This window comes from Tupaia chinensis, unplaced genomic scaffold, assembly GCF_000334495.1.
Source record: "Tupaia chinensis unplaced genomic scaffold, TupChi_1.0 Scaffold000623_1, whole genome shotgun sequence".
NCBI classification, from domain to species: domain Eukaryota; kingdom Metazoa; phylum Chordata; class Mammalia; order Scandentia; family Tupaiidae; genus Tupaia; species Tupaia belangeri.
This window is the reverse complement of record NW_006160143.1, coordinates 1,381,261-1,404,022: the sequence shown is the minus strand read 5'-3', so window position 1 is coordinate 1,404,022 and position 22,762 is coordinate 1,381,261. Positions and strand designations below refer to the sequence as shown.

General features: G+C 38.2%; 2 protein-coding genes across 2 annotated transcripts in view; both read right to left on the bottom strand.

The window, feature by feature from the left end:
* Positions 1-2,611, bottom strand: part of LOC102472621 (pyrin and HIN domain-containing protein 1-like) — a gene marked incomplete at its 3' end in the record, with an annotated part of 30,536 nt that extends 27,925 nt beyond the window's left edge. Inside the window, exon 1 of the mRNA XM_006159099.3 lies at positions 2,389-2,611. The remainder of the gene's footprint in view (positions 1-2,388) is intronic.
* A 5,331-nt stretch (positions 2,612-7,942) lies between these two features.
* Positions 7,943-22,762, bottom strand: part of LOC102472196 (gamma-interferon-inducible protein 16) — a 91,026-nt gene continuing 76,206 nt past the window's right edge. Inside the window, exons 8-14 of the mRNA XM_014591821.2 lie at positions 21,534-21,801; positions 20,329-20,474; positions 19,805-19,972; positions 18,991-19,050; positions 16,373-16,795; positions 10,128-10,316; positions 7,943-8,244 (exon numbers count right to left, since the gene is read on the bottom strand). Coding sequence (XP_014447307.1) covers positions 8,119-8,244; positions 10,128-10,316; positions 16,373-16,795; positions 18,991-19,050; positions 19,805-19,972; positions 20,329-20,474; positions 21,534-21,801 — 1,380 coding nt within the window. The 3' untranslated portion in view covers positions 7,943-8,118. The remainder of the gene's footprint in view (positions 8,245-10,127; positions 10,317-16,372; positions 16,796-18,990; positions 19,051-19,804; positions 19,973-20,328; positions 20,475-21,533; positions 21,802-22,762) is intronic.

Here is a 22,762-nt window from a genome sequence, read left to right as displayed (position 1 = left end):
TACGTGGGAGTCCAGCGACATAGCCATTACGCTAACTGCTGGTTCCTATGAAGTAATTTTTATATGATACTAATCACAAATTCCACATCTATTGCTCAACACAAAAATTTTAAAACAGAATTGTGACAGTAAAATTTATTTGAGAAGTAAAAGCAGATGTGAAGAAACAGGAAGCTATATAAAATCTTTATTCCTTCCACTTAAATGTAAATATTTATGTATTGTTGCTGAAGTATTAGTGCTTTTGACTTCAATGGGATTTATAGCAATGTATTGAGAATATGTGCATTAAATTGCCCTCTGAAGTCCCGAATTCTGAATTTCAAAGCATATTTAGCTCACAAGTACAGGAGAGAGTCTTTCAACCTGTTTGGAAGAAGGGATCTGATCAAAGAGAAGAGAAACAGAAAATATATTAACATGGGGGAGGGAGGAAAAAGGAAATGACAGTTTGCTAATGTGTATTCGTCTTCAAGGGTTGATAAAGGTATAAATTGAAAAGAAAGACAGGAAGGAGGACATTGAATGTTATACATTGAAAGTAGCAGAAACAATGATAAATATGTTAATATCAGTATATACATAAAGCCTAATCAGGTAAAGGACAACTTTTATCAAACTCGATTTAAGAAACATATACCGTTAACAAAAGATTATTTAGATGTGAAAAAACTATTTGAGTTATATGTAAACAATGACTAAAAGAAAACCAGTCGATATTAGTGCAGTTTAAAATAGACTTTAAGACAAATACATTAAGGTAAGAAATATCAAATACCATATGATAAAAGATATAACTGCCAGAAAGCAGTAAGAGTTTTAATTATCTAAAAGATATAAATATATATTAATTGCTAACACTTTATAGTCTTTCCTGGTATAATAGAATAACATTATGTAGTATATTTCTCTTCATAAACACACACACTTGTACCTATCATAGATATATATCTATATGTGTGTATGCATGTATATATAATCATATGTACAGATAATATACATTACATATTTGTATGTATGAGTATATATAATATGCATATGAATTCAAAAAATTAATGGAAAATGTGCATTATAAAACCACTATAAATGTATTTCAAAATTTTTTGTGGTGACAAAAGTATTTCCATATGTAACTAAACATGTGTTAAATAATTTTTTTATTAAACTTCTTGAAAAACATTGGTATATAAATTTGAGAGAAACACAGAAAAAATAATTTTATGGTAGAAAATTTTAGTAAATCTTTTTAAACTAATGAACAAGGTAAAAGAAGTTTACCAGTTATTAGTTGTCAACAAACCTGGGGCTGCCAGATTTTGATAATTTGAGCAACGTAATTGATAAGCTTAATTAGCAATGATTTTCTAATATATATAAAATTTTGAAATTAACATTTGAATTTTACATTCTATTTAAAAATACAAATGAAATATTGTACCAGGATAAAGAGAACATCTTTAAATAATTCTACTGTAAGCAATAGAAATCTATTTATAATTGGTGTTCATACTTCCTTATATCTTGTCAACAGAAAAAGACAAAATTATGATCTTTCAAGACGGCAGAAGGTAATCACAAAATAACTGAAATTCTACCTGAACACTTTGCGTAGAATGGAGGTAACATGAATGCTGAACATAGTTGTGGAAATACAAGTTATTCAAACACATTTGAATAACTGTGTACAACTGAGCAATGTTTTACTACATATGTATTTGTTCTTATCTTTTTCAAAATTAGAATAACATTCTATAACATAATTTTATGTCTAGATGCATTTTTTACATATATTATTTCATGGTACTTTTTTCATGTCACCATCTTGTCTTTTATTCAAGCTCCCAGCACAGCCACTGTCTTTCTTACACTATCTCAAGCCAAGAAAACCAAGGTCTCATTTTAAATGTCAGCTTATACCAGTATATGCAAACACTTAAGTTAAAAACCTATAATAGGAGGCCACCAGGTGGTGTAGTGGTTAAGGAACTGGACTCCCACATGGCCTACTGTGATTGGAGTCCCAGACCAGGTGGCTTGCTTGCTCACTTTCCCTCTCTCTCTCTGTTTTCTCTCTCTGGTGAGCACATAAGCCTTATAGAAAACTTAAAAAATTAATGATAATGATAATAAATAAAACAAATAATTTTTTAAAAAGATAAAAATTGTCATGATATATTTCCCTTTGTTTGGGTCACAGTTGTGGTGGAATAAAAGATGTTCAATATCTTCTTATGTAAGGAAGGATTAGAATCTGGCAGGTGCAGTTGAATACAGTCAATACCAGCCCTACTGCCCTCACCCTCCCACCCAAAAAAAAATCTGTGCTGATTTTTGAGGATTTCAAGGAGGTATGTGAATCTCTCTACAAAAACTGCCCACTGGACTCACCTCCCTGGAAAGTTTTTCAACAGTTGTCCAAATCTGGAGACCTTCAGAAATGGTGGTATCAATGCTTTTTTTGTTTGAGTAGGAAGATAAATCAATAAAGCTCTCAGAAACTCAACTGTAGGATGCTATAATCTCCTGAAATGCCAAGAAAAGAAAGTAGTTCTAAAGACAACGCAGAACAGTTGCACTGGTTAAAGTCACTTAATAACTTTGACTAGTGTTGGCTGTTTCACACTGTACTGCCCTTCAGAGGGAGGAGAGTTATGAAAAAAATTGAGACTCCTCCCTTCACTGTTCTTAGGTTTCGATTCTTTTAGTCAGAGGAAATGGACTGTTTTCCTCCTGAAAGCATCTTAAACAGGATAAAAACGTATAGCAAAGTTATGCTTCGATTTTTTTCCTTACACACATCAATAAGTGGAAAGATTTCCAACATTAGAACTTTCTTATCTGGTAGACACTTACATGTATGTTGCTAGAAAGCTGTATTCACTTTAATGACATGGAAATGACATGTAAGAGGAGTTAAGTGAATCATCCAGGCATTCCTTTCTCTTTCAGTTCAGAGTGCCAGTGGTGGGAAGACATCTTGTTAGAGGCATCTATAATATTATTACTGGTATCTGACTGTACTTACCGGATGGGCAATGTCTGCTATGCGGTCGCTATTAACGTAAATACTATCTGAAGCATTCACCCATTTATTTATTTTTTAAAGAATTATTTATTTATGGCACCAGCAGATGGATTAACGGTTACATCGCAGGACTCCCATGTAGTCTACTGCAGCTATAGTCCTGGATCTGGCGGCTTAAAATTCATGCTGGGGCCATCTGTGTGAGTGTCCAGGATCCTGAGTAGAGAATGAAGGAGAAAGGACTGCAGTGTGGCCAACTCCCCTAGGGAATGATTTCTTTCTTTCTGTCTCTCTTTCTTTCTGGCAAGTGCACCTGCCCTGTAGTAAAAAACCCTCTAAGAAAAAAAGATATATATAATTTTATTTATCATTATTATTATTATTTTTTAAGCTTTCTACAGGGCATGAGCACTCACTAGAGAGAGACAGAGTCGGAAAGAGAGAGAGAGAGAAAGTAAGACAGCAAGCTACCAGATCCAGGACTCGAATAGCAGTCAGTCATGTGGGAGTCCAGAGCCTTAACCACCATACCACCTGCAGGCCCTAACCCAGTTATTAATTGTTGACAAACCTGGGGCTGCCAGAGGCAAACGGTTGTTATGAATCTGCAAATCCCTTCTCAAATATATAGAAAGTAGTTTGCTGTCTTCTTGACTACATAAGATTAGGATGCTTTATTCAGTGATTAAACTTATGATTATTCACACCTTCATTATCATGTACATGTATAGTGGGTGCAAGCTCATATCATGGCAGCGTGAAGTACTGAACATTCTGAAAAAGCACAGGACTTCTTGTAGGATGGGAGCCTGATATTGCTTTTGATCTGCATAATTTTCTGTAAGGGACAATGGATAGTGAATGCTTCCTTGAGTATTGTAACCCCAAGATGTCAGCAGATGATGTAGTGGTAACCCATTAGCTGACCTGCACACTGAGTGAGGTCATAAACCGAAATAGAAGCTCCAAAGACAGCCAGTACAGAGAAACGATCTGAGGCCACCAGCCATGGAGAAGAAAGCAGACCATTTTAAGGTAAACTAGTCTCATGGAGCTTGAAGTCTGGATTTAAAACCTCCTGAAAAAAGGCAGGAGTAAATCAAGCAAAAACAAGGACAATTTGCAGTGACCACCACAAGTACTTGTGCGTGAACATGGTGCTCTTTATAACCTTATAGGTTATAACCTTATGTTTATTTCTTTATTTGGAGGCCTTAACCTAGTCTTAAGGCAATGGGTATATGTCCTTTAGGGAGTTCAGAGGGAGGTCAGAGAGGGTCCCAATCTGAAAATTGAGGGAATCAGCAGTTAGCGTAATGGCTATGTCGCTGGACTCCCATGTAGTCGACCGCAGTTCGCGTCCCGGACCCAGTGGCTTAAAACTCACGCCAGACACGTGTGCGTGCGTGCCCAAGATCCTGAGAGGAGAATGGAGGAGAAGGGATTGTGGCGTGACCATCCCCTCTGGGGGGTGATTTCTTGCTTTCTGTCTCTATGTCTCTGTCTGTTTGGCATGCGCACGTGCCCTATAGCGAAAACCTTTCAAAAAAATTTTTTTAAAAATAAAAATAAATAAAAATTGAAAAATAAAGGACACAGGGGCAGTAGGTGGCATAGTGGTTAAGGCACTGGACTCCCACATGCTGACCAAGGTTTGAGTTCCAGACCTGGTGGGATGAAAATTATTTCAAATACAAAATTCTGAGAAGAGAATGGAGGAGAAGTGTTTGTGGTGTGGTCATCTCCCCTGGGGGGATTATTTCTCAGTTTCCCTCTCACTGTCTCTCTCTGACTCTACTCTCCAGCAAGTGCATTTGCTCTATGGCAAAAACCTAAAATATAAAAAAGAAAGAAAGAAAAAGAGAGAAAGAGAAAAGGAAAGGAAAAGAAGGAAGGAAAAAGAAAGAAGAAAAAAGAGAAAGAAAGAAAAAAGAAGGGAGAAAAAGAAAGAAGAAAGAGAAAGAGAGAAAGAAAAGGAAGAAGAAAGAAAATGGAGGACACATGGTAGGAATAACTATAGTTCATGACACAATTCATGACATTTTTCTGCTCCTTTTCAGGTAAACCTTTTAGCTGGAGCAATGTAATTGGTTGGAATTCCATGTTACAACACACAAATTACTGTTAACCAGGTAGACAATTCAGAACAATGTTCCATAATTCACTTGCAATTTTAATAGATGAAGCAAAGGAATACCAAAAAATGCACAGTAATCCTAACTTTTTTTTCATTCTAAACCATGAGAAAACATATATTTTACTTTAAATCTGTTAACAAACAATACATTAGCGTGCTGGGGTCAGCAGATGGCTGTAGTGGTTAAGAAGGCACTGGATTCCCATGTGGGTGACGGCGGTTCAAGTCCTACACCCAGCAGCATGAAACTCATGCCAGGCACGTGTGCATGTGTGCCTAAAATCTTGAGAGGAGACTGAAGGAGAAGGGATTGCAGCATGACCATCCTCCAGGGAGATGATTTCTTGCTTTTTATCTCTCTCTCTCTCTCTCTGGCAAGCGCACATGCTCTGCGGCTGTTGTAAGTAAGTGAGGACCGTCTTGTAGGCTGGACTGTTTCCCCTGAGGGGCATAGCTGGGTAACTCTCACAGCTGGCCTAAAGTCTTCTCAGATGTTAAAACTGAAGGGCTGCACAGCAAATTGTTAACACTGACCCGGAGGCCCTGGCAGAGTCGCCGGGGGCTGCGGCTCCTCCCAGCCTGCAGATGCTGCAGCGGCCTAGGCAGGGTCGCATCATGAGGACGCTCTCATGGCCGGGCTAGCGGCTCCACTTGGTCCTCCAGCTCGGGTATGAGGAAGAAGGCGGCCGCCCAGTGGTCGCCTGAGCCCTCGGCCCAGCCAGGAAAGCCATGTGCTGCGGCCCGGAAGTGAATCAATCCTAACATTCAAGGAGTGGCTAAAGAGGTAGTGATTTCTTCTATCAAACAGAAATTTCACTAGTAGAATATATTAAAATTCCTGATGTGGCACGGATATTTGGATAAACTTGGCATGACTATTTAGCATTTGAAATATTAATTTACACTGTCTTTCGAAATCCTCAGCTAAATCTTTGCCATATTGATGTCTTAAGCAAGAGGTGGCCAAATTACAACTCCTGCGCCAAACCCAACACACCACTGGCTTTTATAGTTTTATCAGAACACCACTATGCTTGTTTATTTATGCTTTGCCCATGTCTGCTTTATGGTGGAATTGTTGAGTTGACTAGCTGCGGGAAAGTCCAACTGGCTACAGAGTCTGAAAATTTTACTACATGTGGAAGACTAAACTGAAAAAAAAAACCCAAAAAACCAAAACCAAACAAACAAAAACCTCTCTAAGGATTCTATACATATGAATAGCCAAAAGGCATATGAAAAAATGCTCAAAATCCCTCATTAAGGGGATGAGCAGTTGGTGTAATTACTATGTTGCTGGACTCCCATGTAGTCACCCACAGTTCGAGTCCTAGGACCCAGTGGCTTAAACTCACACCGAGTGTGTGTGCGTGCATGCCCAAGGTCCGGAGAGGAGAATGGAGGAGAAAGGATTGCTGCATGGCCGTCTTCCCTGGGAGGGTGATTTCTCGCTTTCTGTCTGTCTATCTCTCTCTGTCTTTCTGATGAGCACACATGCCCTATAGAAAAAACCTCTAAGAAAAAAGAAATTGTGCTGTATTAGAAATTTACAGAAATCCTAAAAAGTGCCTGTTCCAATTTATTTTGGCAAACCTCAAGATGGTCTCTTTTCTCAATCAGCTGAGGTTTCCTTTCAGGTTTTGTTAAGATGAGTTTATGGTAGTGTTTAGTCTACTACATGCTCTTGTTTCCTACAGTATAACCTTTTCTTTTGTTAATTTGATGCCCAGGTTTTAAAAGATGTGTGTCTATTCTATTGTAGCAGCACCTACTGTTCGCACCAGTGGATGCACCATTGGCTCCTCTGCACATTTGTTTTGTTCTCATCCCATACAGCTGCTCTCTGACAGGTCGGATGTTGTCTCTGCCCCTGTGCATGCAACCCAGGACTCAGCTAATGAATGGGGCCCTTCTCTGTACGGTTTCCTTCTCTGCAGAGTTCAGCTATTTAGGTGACATGAAAAGTGATGTTTACCTTCCATGCTCAGTGTGAACATTATGCTGGCTAGCCTGCTATCCGGAAATCCTTCCAGGGATCTGAGACAATTGCAGAGCTTGCTTCGTGAATTTGGCTTCTGTCTGGGATCTTATTCTTGTATCCCCTGTAGTTCAAAGCCTGAAAATGGTCACCTCATGTTAATTTATAGTTATTCATTGCATGTGGCAGGTGAGCTAATTTGCAATTGCCAGAAAAAGACCATAGTTCTGTTTATAGCATTGACTTTAGATATTTCATTTGTTTAGGTGATACTAAATTTAATTGCAAAGTGAAATCCTTTTCTCTGGGCCAATAGACTCCTTCAGGGAATAGGTCTTGTTGATTGTGATATGGGCTTTGGGACTAACTGTATACATTTGGGAATAGTTTTGTATAAGCCTTATTGTTTGGAAATTACAATGTAGACCCCCAATGTTGTTGTTAAGTTTTTATTTATTTATTTATTTATTCCATGAGCAAAAAAGAGCAAGAGAAAGAGAAAGATGGCAACCCCCAACAGAGTCTTCACAGTATAAGCAAGCCCCAGACACAGCCAGGCCTGGATCATGGGCATACTTGTGTCCTGAGAACTTAGGGAGGTCTCTGGACACAAACTCAAAACCTTCCCAAGTGTATCAGCTGCACAGAGAATCGTGTTTATAGTGGCACCATGGTTGGCCCCTGTAGACCCAAATGCTGATAAGACATTTGTATTTCACCCTGTGTGTCTCAGTGCACAGGTCAACTGGCTTCAAGCAGCTCACTACTGAGAGAACATGTACAGCACTTTTGGGAAATGATATATTTTTTAAAAAGAAATTTTATTTGTTTACTATTAAACATTTCATAGGTTCAAAATGCAGTGTTTTCAGAAAACATGGGAGCACATAATAAAAAATTATATCAAAGAGAACATCTAATCCATAACTCGGTATGAAAACTCTTAATAAACTTGGATATTTCTACGGAATCTGTGGTTTAAAAGAACATTTCCGTTTTAATCTCAGTTTTAATGCCACCAAATAGATTTGGAGGGTAATTGTTTACTTGAAATTCTGCATTGGAACCAGATTCTGTTGGTTGCTTCTTGCTTTTCTTGACGACCTTAAAGGAAAGATGAGAAAGACTCAATGAGATCCTAGCCATTGAGGTGAAGATCTGCTGATGTTTCTCCTGTCACCCACTGCTCTTCATCCTTCCCAAGGTCCCTTTCTCCCTTCTCAAAGGCTGTTCATTTTCTCTCCCCATCTCTCATTGTTTTTTTCTTTTTTAAATTTTGGAGAGATTTCTGCTATAGGGCATGTGCACTCGTCAGAAAGACAGAGAGAGACAAAGAGGCAGAAAGTGAGAAATTCCCCCCCTCCCCCCACGTGCCAAGGGGGATGGTCACGCCACAATTCCTTCTCCTCCATTCTCCTCTCAGGATCTTGGGCATGCATGTACACATGCCTGGTGTGTGTTTAAGCCACTGGGTCTAGAACTCGAACCGTGATCGACTACATAGGAGTCTAGCAACATAGCCATTACGCCAACTGCTGGTTCCATCTTCCCCATCTCTTTAATGCATTGCTTTTCTTTGCATACCTTCCCCATCATCTGGAGCCTACAAAAACTATTTCCTCATAATCAATGTGGATATATTGGAGCAGGGAAGGAATTCCCGAAGGTGGTGAGGGGAAACCATACACAAGAAGAAAGGGCTCAGTTACTAAGTGTTCTGTGGGTGCAGCAAATAGAAAAGGGGAAAAATAAGGTTTGCTTTTATTGGAGCGATAGCTCTGGATTAGGGAATCTGAGTAGAACAACTAACATATACGTGCTGTCTCTGTGCCTGAATACACCGGTGTTTCTGCTTAAAGCACAGTATTTGTTCTTTGAGGTGGTGCTAACTAGGATTTCAGAGCATTGGTCTCTATATTCAAAACCTGGGGATAGTTACTATAGCTCCATCATTGTCTCAGCTCCCAGCACACAGTGAGTGCTCAGTGTTTTCTACTAGTACACATGTAAAGTTATTATGTAATTATTTATTCTACACAATATTACCCAAACCCATGTATATACCTTTAAACTTAAAAATATATATACATCTTGGACCAGCAGTTAGTGTAATGGCTATGTCACTGGACTCCCATGTAGTCGACCATGGTTCGAGTCCCGGACCCATGGCTTAAGCTCACGCTGGGCGCATGTGCATGTGTGCCTAAGATCCCGAGAGGAGAATGAAGGAGAAGTGATTACGGTGTGGCCATCCCCCTTGGGGGGTGATTTCTCTCTTTCTATCTCTCTGTCTCTCTCTCTTTCTGTGTCTTTCTTGCGAGTGCATGCATCCTATAACAAGAACATATATATATATATCTCAGGACCAATAATTGGCATGGTGGTTAAGGGGCTAGACTCCCATGTGATAGACTGCAGTTTAAGTCCTGGACTGGGTAGCTTGAAAATCATGCCAGGTGCATCTGTGTATGTGCCCAAAACCCAAGAAGAGACTGAAGGAGAAGAGACTGTTGCATGGCCATCCTCCCTGGAGGATGATTTCTCATTTTCTTATTTTCTGTTTCTCTGTCCTCAGAGAGCAAGCCCTACGGCAAAAAGTCATACACACACACACACACACACACACATACATCTCTTATACAAAATTACTTTTTGTTCCAGATCTGTATATCAAGATCTGTATAACTCCAGATTGAAGGACATTTATTTATTAGATATCTTATAAGCAGATGAAATTCAACCTGCTCAAACCAGAACATATTTTTATTCCCTAGACCATGTTCTTCTCTTGCATTCTCAATGTTAGTGACTAATAACACAATTTATGCAACTTTCTGGATATTATGTTTGAATCATCCTTGAATGCTCTTTAAGTTTTTTTTTTTTTTTTTTTCCTCCATTGTAACACCCAGACTCTGGTGTTCCCAAAGCCTAAGAAAAATTATTGGCTTCTTCAACGAACAAATGATCCTCTATCCAGTTCTTACCTCAATTAAACTGTGAGTTCCACATGTTAGTATTGGCTTCTTATTCATTGTTCTCAGTTGAAAGTAGAAAAGTCGTAGTTTATCACCTGTCTCACAATTAATATTGTGCCATTTTCCATTCCCCACTACTTCCATATTTCCTGTGTTGTCCTGTATTTCATAGATTGTGTTCTTCTTATTCACTGTTTTCTGCAAAACACGATTAACGCCCAGTTTCTGCAAACATAATAACTTCCATATTTTTGAGAAGGACCTCTTTGAGGAAGTAAGTACATGATAAAATAAATCAATTATAGGCACAGGTAAACATGTGGTTTTGGCAAGATCTTCTCAGAAGATCTGCTTTTTTAAAGTTTTTTTGCCATAGGACATGCACACTCAACAGGGAGAGACAGGGTGAGAGAGAGAGAGAAGGAAAGTGAGAAATCACCCCCTGGGTTGATGGCCATGCCACAATCCTTTCTTCTCCTTCCCCTCTGGGGATTTTGGGCATGCATGTACACACACCTGTTGTGATTTTAAAGGCACTACATCCAGGACTCAAACTATGGTCAGCTATGTGGCAGTCCAGTGCCTTAAACACCACACCACCTTCTGGCCCCCTAAGCCTTCCTTGCTTTTATCATATTGCCTTTTTTATTAATTTTAAAATTTTTGCCTTTTCTGTTGTTAATGTTTTCTATCTAACATTCTAGAACATGATTTTATTTTTTCAAGTTTTCTACTGCTTACTCTTCAAGGGCAGCTTTGACTTGACAATAAAAACCGACCAGTATTCTTCGTTCTAATTTTTCCTAGAACCTTGGGAGAATCACACCAATAAACAGCTAATTCTACTACACAGGACTCTCTGGTCAGCAGTTGTGATTTACTCCTCACATTCTGTCCTTGACACAATTTCAGACGATGACTTGAAAAAACCTCCTTATCTCTGAGAAAGCATTCAGCCAGACTTTCTTTCCTCTGACTGCCAGCTTGCTTGAGACAAAGACTTGAGAATTTAACCAATTACTAACCTAAGAATTTCTAAACCCACCTATCATTTGGAAGCACCAGCTTCTAGATGCCCTAACTTTTCAGTCAGAACAATGTACAAACTCAGTAAGTTCATTTTTGGTTTCCTGTGTATCTCCTGTTCTCAGAATTAAGTAAAAGAGCTTCTGTACCCAAGTGTGCTGGAGCATTTTCTCAAGGATGCTTGAGCGTGTGTTACCTAGACTGTGGTCATATGAGAGAGTTTTGTTATGGGGTACATGTGCTCGTCAGAGAGACAGAGAAAAACAGATAGACAGAAAGCAAGAAGTCACACCTTAGGGGGGATGGTCATTCTACAGTGCCTTCTCCTCCACTCTCCTCTTGGGATTTTGGGCATGCACACACATTTATCTGGTGTGAGTTTTAAACCACTGTGTCTGGGACTCAAACTGCAAACTGTGTTGACTATGTGAGAGTCCAGCAACGTAACCATTATGCCATCTGCTGGTCCCCCCCCACCTTTTTAAAGAGATTTTTGCTATAGGGTGTGTGTGTGCTCACCAGGAAGATAGAGAGAGACAGAAAGTGAGAAGTAACCCTCAGGGGGCATGGTCACACCACAATCCCTTCTCTTCCATTCTCCTCTCAGGATTTTGGGCACACATGCACACATACCCAATGTGTTTTAAGCCACTGTGTCTGGGACTCAAACCATAGTCAGCTACATGGGGGAGTCCAGTGACATAACCTTTACACCATTTGCTGGTCCCTGTCAATAAACCTTCTAAAAATTTTATAGGGTTTGAAGGACCAAAAGATAGCATAATGGTTATGTTGCTGGACTCCCACATATTTGACCATGGTTCATGCCCAGGGCCTGGTGGCTTAAAACTCACCCTGGGCACATGTGTGTGCGTGCCCAAAATCCTGAGCGGAGAATGGAGGAGAAGAGATTGTGGCATGGCTATCCACCCTGGGGGGTTGACTTCTTGCTTTCTTGTCTCTCTGTCTCTCTGGCAAGTGTACACACCCCATAGCAAAAATCTCTCTAAAAAAATAATAAATTTTAGCAGAGTTTGATTATTTCAGTTGGCAAACTCCTCCTAAGTCACCTTGAGTCAGGGAAATTAGAAATTTTTAGTAGATGGCTTTGGCTCATATTACAGAGAAAATAATGGAGATTTGAATGATACATCACTATTACTTATGTAATAGGTTATAGAAAACTTATGTAACAAGTAAAGTTCTAATAACTTACTAATTCTTTTTTAACCTTCTTTATTCACTCTTTTCCAGTATTTTACCTCAATTTTCCTGAGTTCCTTAGTTCAGCTATCATTCTTCTATTCTGATGGTATTTAAAGAACGGTCTCTTAAGTAGAATGTAGCCATGTAATGGAAGTAAAGTTAAGGGGCTGTCCTAAAAGATTTAAGGTCATGAAGCAGTCCTTATATAAGCTGTTAGTTAGATTAAAAATACTTTGTTATTTATTTTTTATTTAATGCATTATATTAACTTGTACTATGAATATAGGCATTGATAAATCAGTAGAAATTCTGCATCTTATTTTTTTCTTCTAAGTTTTTGCTATGGAGTGGTTGCACTCACTGAAAAGAGACAGAAAGAGACAAAGAAAGGGAAAGAAAATGACAGATGTAAATCTTGCTTTGGGGAATTACGTTTTACAACTGATTTTATCACTTCTGACATACCTGTAATTGCTGTACATTTTTGTGGGGTGTGATATGGTGTTTCAGAGCATGTATGTAGTGTGTGATAATCAAATCAAGAATGGTGCTGACTGTATTAATCATTTTCAATAATATTACATTACATTCTTCACCTTAGATATTCATTCTACTAGCTTTTTAAAAACATATATGTTTGGAAATGTGTCCTTTTTACTGTTGTATACAGTTCTATGACCTATTTGCTTACTTACATGCATTCTTGTGGCAGTTAATTATTTTTTCTGAGACCCTTTTTCCAATCTCCCAACGCTTGTTTAGTCTCTGGTATATGCAGTTGCCCTCATTATTTCTATGTTCTCAAGTTCTATAGTTTCTGCCATACAGTGCATTTATGTTAATTTTTTTATTTCAATTTCTTTTATACATTCATTCACATATGTCACTTCCCTCGCAAAGTAAATATTCCAACATGTATACATTTCTCACCAGTCCACTTGACAATACTATACACGTTATCTTCAGCAGATAATAACCCGTTTCTTTGTCCCATGAATGCCTTGCCTATTTTTCTCCTTAATGTCCTTCCTCAGACTCTCCTTCTTCACCCACCCTCTTCCCACACTATATCTAGTATTTATAACCATTTTCTGTTTCTATAATTTTTATTTTAATAATTTTTCAGAGTGTGCATGTACTTGTCAGACTAGAGGGGGAGTGAGAAAGTACCCCCCATGGGGGATGGTCATGCTGTATACATAGTCCTCCATTTCTTCCTCCTTTAAGGATTTTTGGTCACACATGCACCTGTACCTGGCATATTTTTCAAGTCGCTAGATCTAGGACTCAGACTATACACTCAACCATGTGGGATTCAGCCACATTAACCACCATGCTGCCAGCTGACTCATTAGATTTACCCACTTTGTGTTGAATGACAGGATCTCTCTCTCTCTCTCTCTCTCTCTCTCTGATGATTGATTATACATTCTGTATATGTGCCACATTTTCTTAATCTAGTCATAAGTTGTTTTAGGCAGTTAAGTTGATTCCATGTCTTAGCTATTGTGAATAATGCTACAATAAATATGAATGTGCAAATTTCTCTCTGACTAGAGTGGTTTCCTGTCCTTTGGGTAAATACTCAAAAGGAGAATTACTGTGTCATATAATAGTTCTATTTATATATATATTTTTTTTTGGAGAGGTTTTTGCTATAGGGCACGTGTGCTTGCCAGCCAGACAGAGAGAGACAGAGAGACAGAAAGTGAGAAATCACCCCCCAAGGGGGATGGCCATGCCACAATCCCTTCTCCTCCATTCTTCTCTCAGGATCTTGGGCATGCATGCACATGCGCCTGGCGTGAGTTTAAGCAACCAGGTCTGGGACTTGACAAGGTCGACTACATGGGAATTCAGTGACATAGCCATTACGCTAACTGCTGGTCCCTATTTTTATATATTTTAAGGAACCTTCATATTGTTTCCCACAGGGGCTGCACTAATTTACATTACCATCATCAGTGCATGAGGGTTCCCTCTTCTCCACAAGTTCACCAGCATTTCCTTTCTATCACAGGGATTCTGATTGGGGTTAGGTGACCATCTTTGTGGTTTTGATTTATATTTCCCTATAATAAGATATATTAAAATTTTCATATGATTTTTAGCCATTCATATGTTTTTTGAGATTCTCTGTTCAGATCAATTGCCCATGTTTTTAAAAGAGAGAGGAGTTTTTGCTATAGGGTGCATGTGCTCTCTGGAGAGACAGAGAGATATGGAGAGACAGAAAGCATGAAATCACCCTCCCCATTTTTAAATTCAATTATTTGTTTGTATGTGTGTGAGCTGTTTAAATTTTCTATATATTCTGGCTATCAATTCCTTATGTGATGTACAGTTTGCAAATATTTTCTCCTATTCTGTAGGTTTTCTATTTATTGTTTCCTTTGTTATGAGAAGCTTCTGGCTTGATGCAATCCCACTTGTCTATTTTAGCTGTTGTCTAGTTTTTGTGGTCTTATTTAAGAATGTTTTAAAATCTTATTTATATATTTGTATGATCCATTGTTTTGCTTTCCTCTTCATGAGACTTCAATTAAGTATGTTGCTTATCTGCTATTATTGGTTATTTTCTCTAAAATAATTTTTATATATTTTGTTCTGTTTCATCTTTTCTTTCATTTCTAAATTGCATTCCCCTAAGTGTACTTTTGGCCATGTTTAGTCTTCCTTGGGCTTTTTATAATTTAATCTCTATGATTTGGAGGTAGAAGGGAGGGGATCAGGGAAAGAAACAAGTAAAATATTTAATAGTCACAAAAATAAAAAGTTGTCTGTTGATATAATGTATATGGTAATGTCTTTGACTTAAACAATATACACAGTATTCATGTTGTGTAAAACCATGTCACACACTGTAAAGATATATGGTGATTAAATGTAAATAAAAATAAATTTAAAAAGGAGTAAACGTATACAGCAGAAGTAGAAGAACTCAGGGAAGAAATGAACAGATAATAGGAAATGATAGCCTGATAATAGGAAGAGTTAGTAATCAGCATCAAAGAAACCACAGAATTTCAAAAAACATTTCAAAGCATCATTTTTTATATGAGTAAACTAGGAGGTTAGATTACTTTGTCCTCCAAATATCATGCCATATAATAATTTTTAGTTGTTCAATAAATTCTTCATTGATTTCATGAACAAAGCAAAAGAAACAACAATTAATGGTTAGATCATTTGTCTATTAAATATATTTGCATTCAGAATACCAGCCAACCTATTTATTACTCTGCATACATGTAACGAACAGAATTCAACCTTTTTAGAACAATCCATTCTTGGAAATGATGCTCTTCTACAGTTGCACTGAAACTCAAAGAAGTAAGATGATTGGCATAAGCATATTTATCTACACCTCACAGTGCCCTTGCTCATTGTGGCTGAAAACAAATCATCATAACTTTGAAATAAGATTCCTTAGTGATTCTTTTTCAAAGAACTTTCATGGAGGTATCTTGGGAAATAAAATATAAATAGAATATTAATAAGTCATCTAGTTCTCCTTCCTATTATGTTGAGAGACTTCACCACTTGCCTCTAGTCAAGATGGAGTTCTGGGTTCCAATATTCAGCCAGTAAGCAAAGCTCAGCAAGTTTTTTAAAATTTTTATTTTTTTAAAGTATTACATTTAATCACATATATCTTTACAGTGTTTTTGTTTGTTTGTTTTTTGTTTTTCCCATAGTGTGTGCACACTCACCAGAAAGAGGCAGGCATAGATAGATAAAGAGAGAGAGGAGAGAGAGAAAGAGTCTCTCTGGGTATCACTCTGGGTGCTTGTGTGTGCATACACAAAATCTCTTCTCCATTCTCCTCTCGGGAGAGTGTATGCATGCATACATAGGCACCTAGAGTAATTTTCAGCTGTTAAGTTCAGGACTCTAACCACAGTGCTGTCAATGTGGCATCCAACGCCTTAACCTTCATGGCATTTGCTAGCTCCAGCAAGCTAAGATATTTAATTCTAGGTGTTGGTGGAGAAAATAAAATAATAATTCCAAGGGATTACCTTTTGTAACTCAAACATCCCGTACACGATTGTTCCAGATACTTGTTTGTAAAGATGATCAATCTTGAGAGTTTCATTTGCCTTTTTTATAATACTGTTTGGGACCTTAATCATTTGATCTGGACCAACGTCAGACACATACGATGCTTCATTTATTTCCAGGACTCCTTTGCATTCCAAGTAATTGAATATGGTAATGACCTTCTTCTTTGAGAATTTCTCTTTCCAATTGGTGTTGAAAACCTTCACGTAGAAAAACTGACACTCAGTAGCCACTGTAGCATGAAACATTGCTTTTATCCCCGCTTCTGGGGACTCATATTCAAATGGATTTGTTGCTTTTAGAACTAAGACTATCAATGGGCCCTTTTTGAGAACATAATTTCTGGCAGCCCCTTGACGCTGGACTTGAGATGTCTGTTTCTGTGTTGGACAGACAAAGGAAATAAAATTATAATTTTAAGCAGAATAATAGCAACTTTACCGTGAGAGAAAACTCAATTACAATATTGAGACAAGAACCTTCATGGATGCTTGGAGCTGGGGTTGGGCTAGAGAGGGATTGCTGTACAGAAAGGAAAGACTAATGAAGCAGTGTAATTTAGCTGGAGGAAATAATAGCTAAAAATTAGGACACTCTTACTGAAACTGAATAATCCTTCTGAAGCAAAGCATGATCTTCTGTATGAATAATAGTGATGGATAATCAGTGTCTTTATGAAGTACTTAAATGAGAGATTGCTATAAAATAAACTTAAATATATCCCTTACCTGCTTAAATGATTAAAGAAAATGAAAGAGTGGAAAGATAATTTGAAGAGCATTGAAAATGAAGACTATTAACTACCACAAACCATAAACATCAAAGTTTTTAAGTTATTATTAAATTATTAAGGGCCAATTCATGGGTCTACTTCATAATGCTTCTTCCCAAGAAATACTGGTCTCATGTAAGTGTTAAGAATAACAGATTGGCTCACAATTTCATAGCTTCAAAAGGCTCAGGTAGAGGTACTCTGGCTAGAACCATTTGCTAGAACATAGACATTTTTTTTTTTCTTCTCAAAAACAGGTCTTTGGAAGCCTAGAGACAAGTTGGTGTACTTTCGATCTCTTTTTTTCCATGGTGGTCCAAGCTTACTGAGCTGCAGCTGAGTCACTGGGGAGACAGGTGCCTAAGCTAAAAGAGAAAGTATTCCAAGGCAAGTGTGGGCTGTGAGCATCACAGGTACAGGTAGGTTGAGATACGGTTGCTGTGTCCATACACCAGATGTGCTTCAAATGGTCTGACCTGGCACATATCACACGCCATCATCTGTGGGCAATTGGACTGTACTAGGAGCTGACTTTTTCTCTATGTAGCCAAAACCATAACATAGGTAATTGCTTTCCAAAAGCAATACAGTCAGTAGTACCAATTCACATATAAGAAAAACCATTAGCAATAACAAAATTCAAGAAAGTTACAGGATACACATAAAAGAAATATGCAATTACAGAAGCCTCAGTGGACACAGTGCTAGTATGCTCATGGGCAAGGCATTGAGGTTGGGATATTGGAATGTCAACCAGGAAATTATTTACTTATTTATTTATGTATTTATTTTTAGAGTTTTTTTTTTTCCTATAGGGTGCATGTGCTCGCCAGAAAGACAGAGAGAGACAGAGAGACAGAAAGCGAGAAATCACCTCCCCAGGGGGATGGCCGCACCGCAATCCCTTCTCCTCCATTTTCCTCTAGGGATCTTTGGCATGCACACACATGCACCTGGCGTGAGTTTAAGCTGGGTCTGGAACTTGAACCATAGTCAGCTACATGGGAGTTCAGCGACATAGCCATTACGCTAACTGCTGGTCCCAGGAAATTATTTTTTAAATAAATTATTATATATATGCAGTTCAGCATTACATACCTGTTAAATAATGATTTAAATTTTTATTTATGGAATTAGAAATATGATTTTGATATTTTAAGTGGATAAACAAGTAATAAAATAGTTATTATTGTAGGATACCCTGTTGGGAACATTTATTTTATAGTTATGAAGACAAATACCTGGAAGAATTCAGAGAAAACATGATAATCTATGGTTGGTAGTGCTTCAGGTTACAAATAATTAATTTGGTTGTTTATAAGCATGTTCTCACATTTTAAAATAAACATGTTTTACTTGTGTATAGTAAGATGAAAGAGAAAGTATGTGGACAGTATTGTGATTTTTCCCCTGTGCCTTACAATCTTTCCCCTTAAGTGTGTAACACATGATGGTAAAAAGACAAAAGCCTACCTTTCTGGATTAAGAAACATTGATGTATTCAAGTGTTATTAAATTAACACAAAAGATATAGTAAAACACAAATGAAGTCCAGATTGAAAATAATGCAACCAAATAAGAATGAAGATGCAACAGTAAACTGCAGTTCACTCTTTTTTTTTTTCTAGGTCTTAGCATATGGTCTCCTTTCTGGTAAATTTCCCCAAATTCCTTACCTCCCCATCCTATTCCATCACATCATCTGTATCTTTTCATTCTCACAATAGAATTTGCCTCCTTAGTTAGATTAATAACCCTTAATTATTCTTCAATAGCTGTGCTGATTCATATTTCAGTACTTACAGGTGTTCTTAGAAGATTCTGGATTACAGGAGTTCCCAGGACCAACAGGTTATCTGTAATCTTACAATATGGAGTAACATGAGAAGGAAAAGTTTTATTAATTGATGTTGTCATCGTTGGTAGGGAACAAATGAGATCATATCAAACTGAATGCCCAGTGTTCTTACTTAGTCTCTATAAGGTTTCAAGGATGATTTCTTAAGGAAAAGATAGCAATACTAGGATCCAGATTAACCTTCTAGATGGTGATAATAAAGTTCAAAAAATTCCAGGAGAAAAGGAGGACACAGTATAAGTTAAAATGACTTTGATATATTTGTGACCAAAGGGAAAAGGTGAGAGAAGACCCCGCGCCTGTGTCCACTTGCACTGCTCTAGACCTTGCACCTCTCACTCCCTCCCCTAGAACCACACAGGGCAGAAAACGTCCTGAATCAGAGATAATGTCAAGTTCCAGTAATCCTGTGGAAGCCAAAGATTTATAAGCAGTGTAAGTATCGATATATTTAATATTTGAGTGACTAATATTGGAATTATTATTTTAAATATTCCCTTATTTTACTATTTTTAAAAAGTTTGCTGGAGGGCACATGTGCTCATCAATGACACAGAGACAGAGGGAAAGTGAGAAAGCAAGTAATCAGATCTGGGGCTGGAACCACAGTCAGAGTCCAGTGCCTTGACCACCACATCACCTGCTGGCCCCAATATTGGAATTATTTTTCATCAAAAGGGATGAGATTAGATTTTCTGAGGTCTAATGATTGTATTTTGGTTGAATAAAATGAAGGAAAAGGGAACAGAAAGATTGTACCTTAGTTGAGGAAGTTGTGGATGGAACAGATGTTGGGGTTTGGGAAGGTGGGTACTGGCCCATGGTCATGAACTTGCTGGCTGCCACAGGACTGGGAGACTGAGTCTGATCCTCAGACACCTTAGTCTTTTTGGTTCCTGTCTTTTCTTCGGTTGTGTTTTTTCTTTTCTGAAAAAAGTTTAATTTTCCTATTAGTGACTTTTAGTATCAAATGGAGTAGATCAATGGGACAGACTTGAAATGGGAAAAACTAGATTTTCATAAACATAGGCAAAATACTATCTCAATATTCAGTCAGCACATTCTGCTGGTAGAGAGGAAATACTGTATTTAGATTTGCATTATGTTTTTTAAAGTGCTTAACTTATTACCTTGCACAAAGAAAATGATCACTTGTTGTGCAACTTGGTAAATCTGAAACTTGATAGGAAATGAAATATTCACCTGTTGGGGAGATTTAGTGGAAGAGCCAAGGTAGAATTTCTTCTGTGAGCCCTAAACCTACTCCTGCTCCCCGAACTCACCTGAGACACAGGAGTTTGCTCTGCTCCTTGAGATTGGAGAGTCTTGCTTGTGGTGGGTGCAGGTGTAAGAGAGTCTTCCCCTTTCTGCTTATTTTTTTTCAGTGGAGTTTTTCCTTTTGCTGAGATGGATTTCATTCTTTTCAAAACTGTTACAGAGAAAATGAGGACATATTAGCCTACAGCACTGGTCTAGGAGAGTTTAAGCAGTTTCGATGCTATTTTTTCTCAGCTCCTGCTTGATGTTGAGGTATGCTGTTTCTGCTTCTACTGCATCAGCTTGGCTAGGCTGCAAGGTGACCAAGAGTCACAACACAGGAACAGGTGCTTCCTCATAGTCCTCAATGCTTATCATTCCCTGTGCGCCAAACACATCCTTTCTGTCTTCTGAACTCCATGTACCCAAGTCAAGCCTGTTCTTAAACCTTTTAAAATTTCTTTTTAAAGATCTGTAGCTTTCATGGTGCTGACTGCCTGGTCATGTTCTCTTCATAATCTGCTCAAATGACAAAAGCCAGTGAAAGAAAATGGGTTATTGATTTGTGAAGTGAGAATATGGCGACTTTGGACTTTGAAAATAGTTTTATTAACTCAGTGTTTTTCAAAGAGATGAAGATTTTCATATTTCAGAGAGAGAGATATTCATTAAAGTATTGCCTTATTTTTTGTTACTAAAAAGGATAATAATGATGGTGTAAACTATTTTAATAGAGCAGTTAAAAAATTGGTTAATGGATGTATTTAAAATGTAAATGGCTGGGGCTGGCAAGTGGTGTGGTGGTTAAGGTGCTGGACTCCTTCGTGGCCAAATGTAGTTCAAGTCCCAGACCTGGAGACTTGCTTTCCTACTTTCCCTTTCTCCCTCTCTCTCTCTGGTCAAATTAAACAAACAATAATGATGATAATAAATGAAATAAAATAATTCTAAAAAATGGCAATTTTTATATTTTTGATTTGTCATTTTTTTGACCTTTCTAGTATACCTCAGTTTCTTATCAACTCGACACTTTCTAACTTTTGTTTTTCATATACACCGCAAATATACCCTCCAAAATATATATCAAAAGCAAAGCCCTAAATTGTCACCTTGTTGACATATGTAGCAGGCACTGTAATGGCTACTGGGTCACAAGCTGAGAAAAGCTATCACGTGTGACCAAGTCAGAGTTCTATTAAAGGTTTCAGAGAACATGAACCGGTGGTATTACCTTTTGACTTCTCTTTTCGAAGGTTTTCAACAGCTTCTTGAAGTTGTGGTATATCTTTGAACAATTCTATAAGTTTTTTCACACCAGAGTCACTGTGGAACTTCCTTTCCATCAAGTCAGCAATCTGAATTTTGTCATATTCTTCTTGCATATTTCTAGTCAGTTGTAAATCATGGGCCAGTAAGGACTTAATCATGTTAAAATGATACACAGTAAGAGGCTCTAATCCTGTCAGCAGAACAATTCTCTTGAATTCATTCACCATTTCTCAAGCCTAGAAGGAAAAATATCATACAGTGTCACCCAGATAATTTAAAAGACTGGATATGCCCCTGTGAGCAAGTGGTCTATATGAAAGTAGTGTGCTTAGGTGTGTGTGACAAAGAGGAATCGTAATCACTAGTTGGTTAAGAATTGCTGCACTAGAAAGATCTAAAAAATTCTTCCCTATTAATGATAACCAAGTTGGGTAAGGTTGTATATGGTGGAAGGATGTCTGCAAACAGGCAACGTTCAGTGTTTAGAATGTGGGCTGTGTAGGTTCAAAGTCCTTGGCTCTTCTTCCCAACCTTTAGGGGGCTAAACCTATTATGGGATGACTGCATGTGGGTTCTGACTTATTGTGGGTTCCTGACTCTCTTGATGTGGCTAATGTGTGCCTTTTTTGCCATTGAGATAACCAATAGCCATCACCTTTGTAGACCACTGGAAAGGAAGAAAATCCTATGCCTCTATCTACCCCATCTCACCTCCTGTCCCAAGAAGAAGCCACTCTTATGTTGCCTTAAAACTGGGACCACTAACACCCACAACACCCACATGTGCCAGGGATGTGATCTGTGGCTGTGCAGCACATATCTGTCCACACTAAATCTGGACTCCATGGCTGTACTGAGCATGCCTGTGCATCAGACACTAGAGCCACCAGTACTGCAGGCTAGCCCAGGCCCCAGATGAAAAAGTTTCTATTGCCTTATGCATGGACACACTTTGGACTCTGTAGCCACTCTGCAAGTGTCTACAACATGAACACCAGAGATCACTACAGCAGGTGTACATAGACTCCCATCCCAGGAGTAATGGACACTCTCCATATGCCCAAGCTGTGGGAATCAGACCCTAGTGCCATTATCAGCACAAGAGTGCCTATAAACTGGACCAACACCAAGAAGGAACACTTTGACCACAACTTCTCCCATGCTAAAAAAGAAGATCAGGAGGTCTCCAGC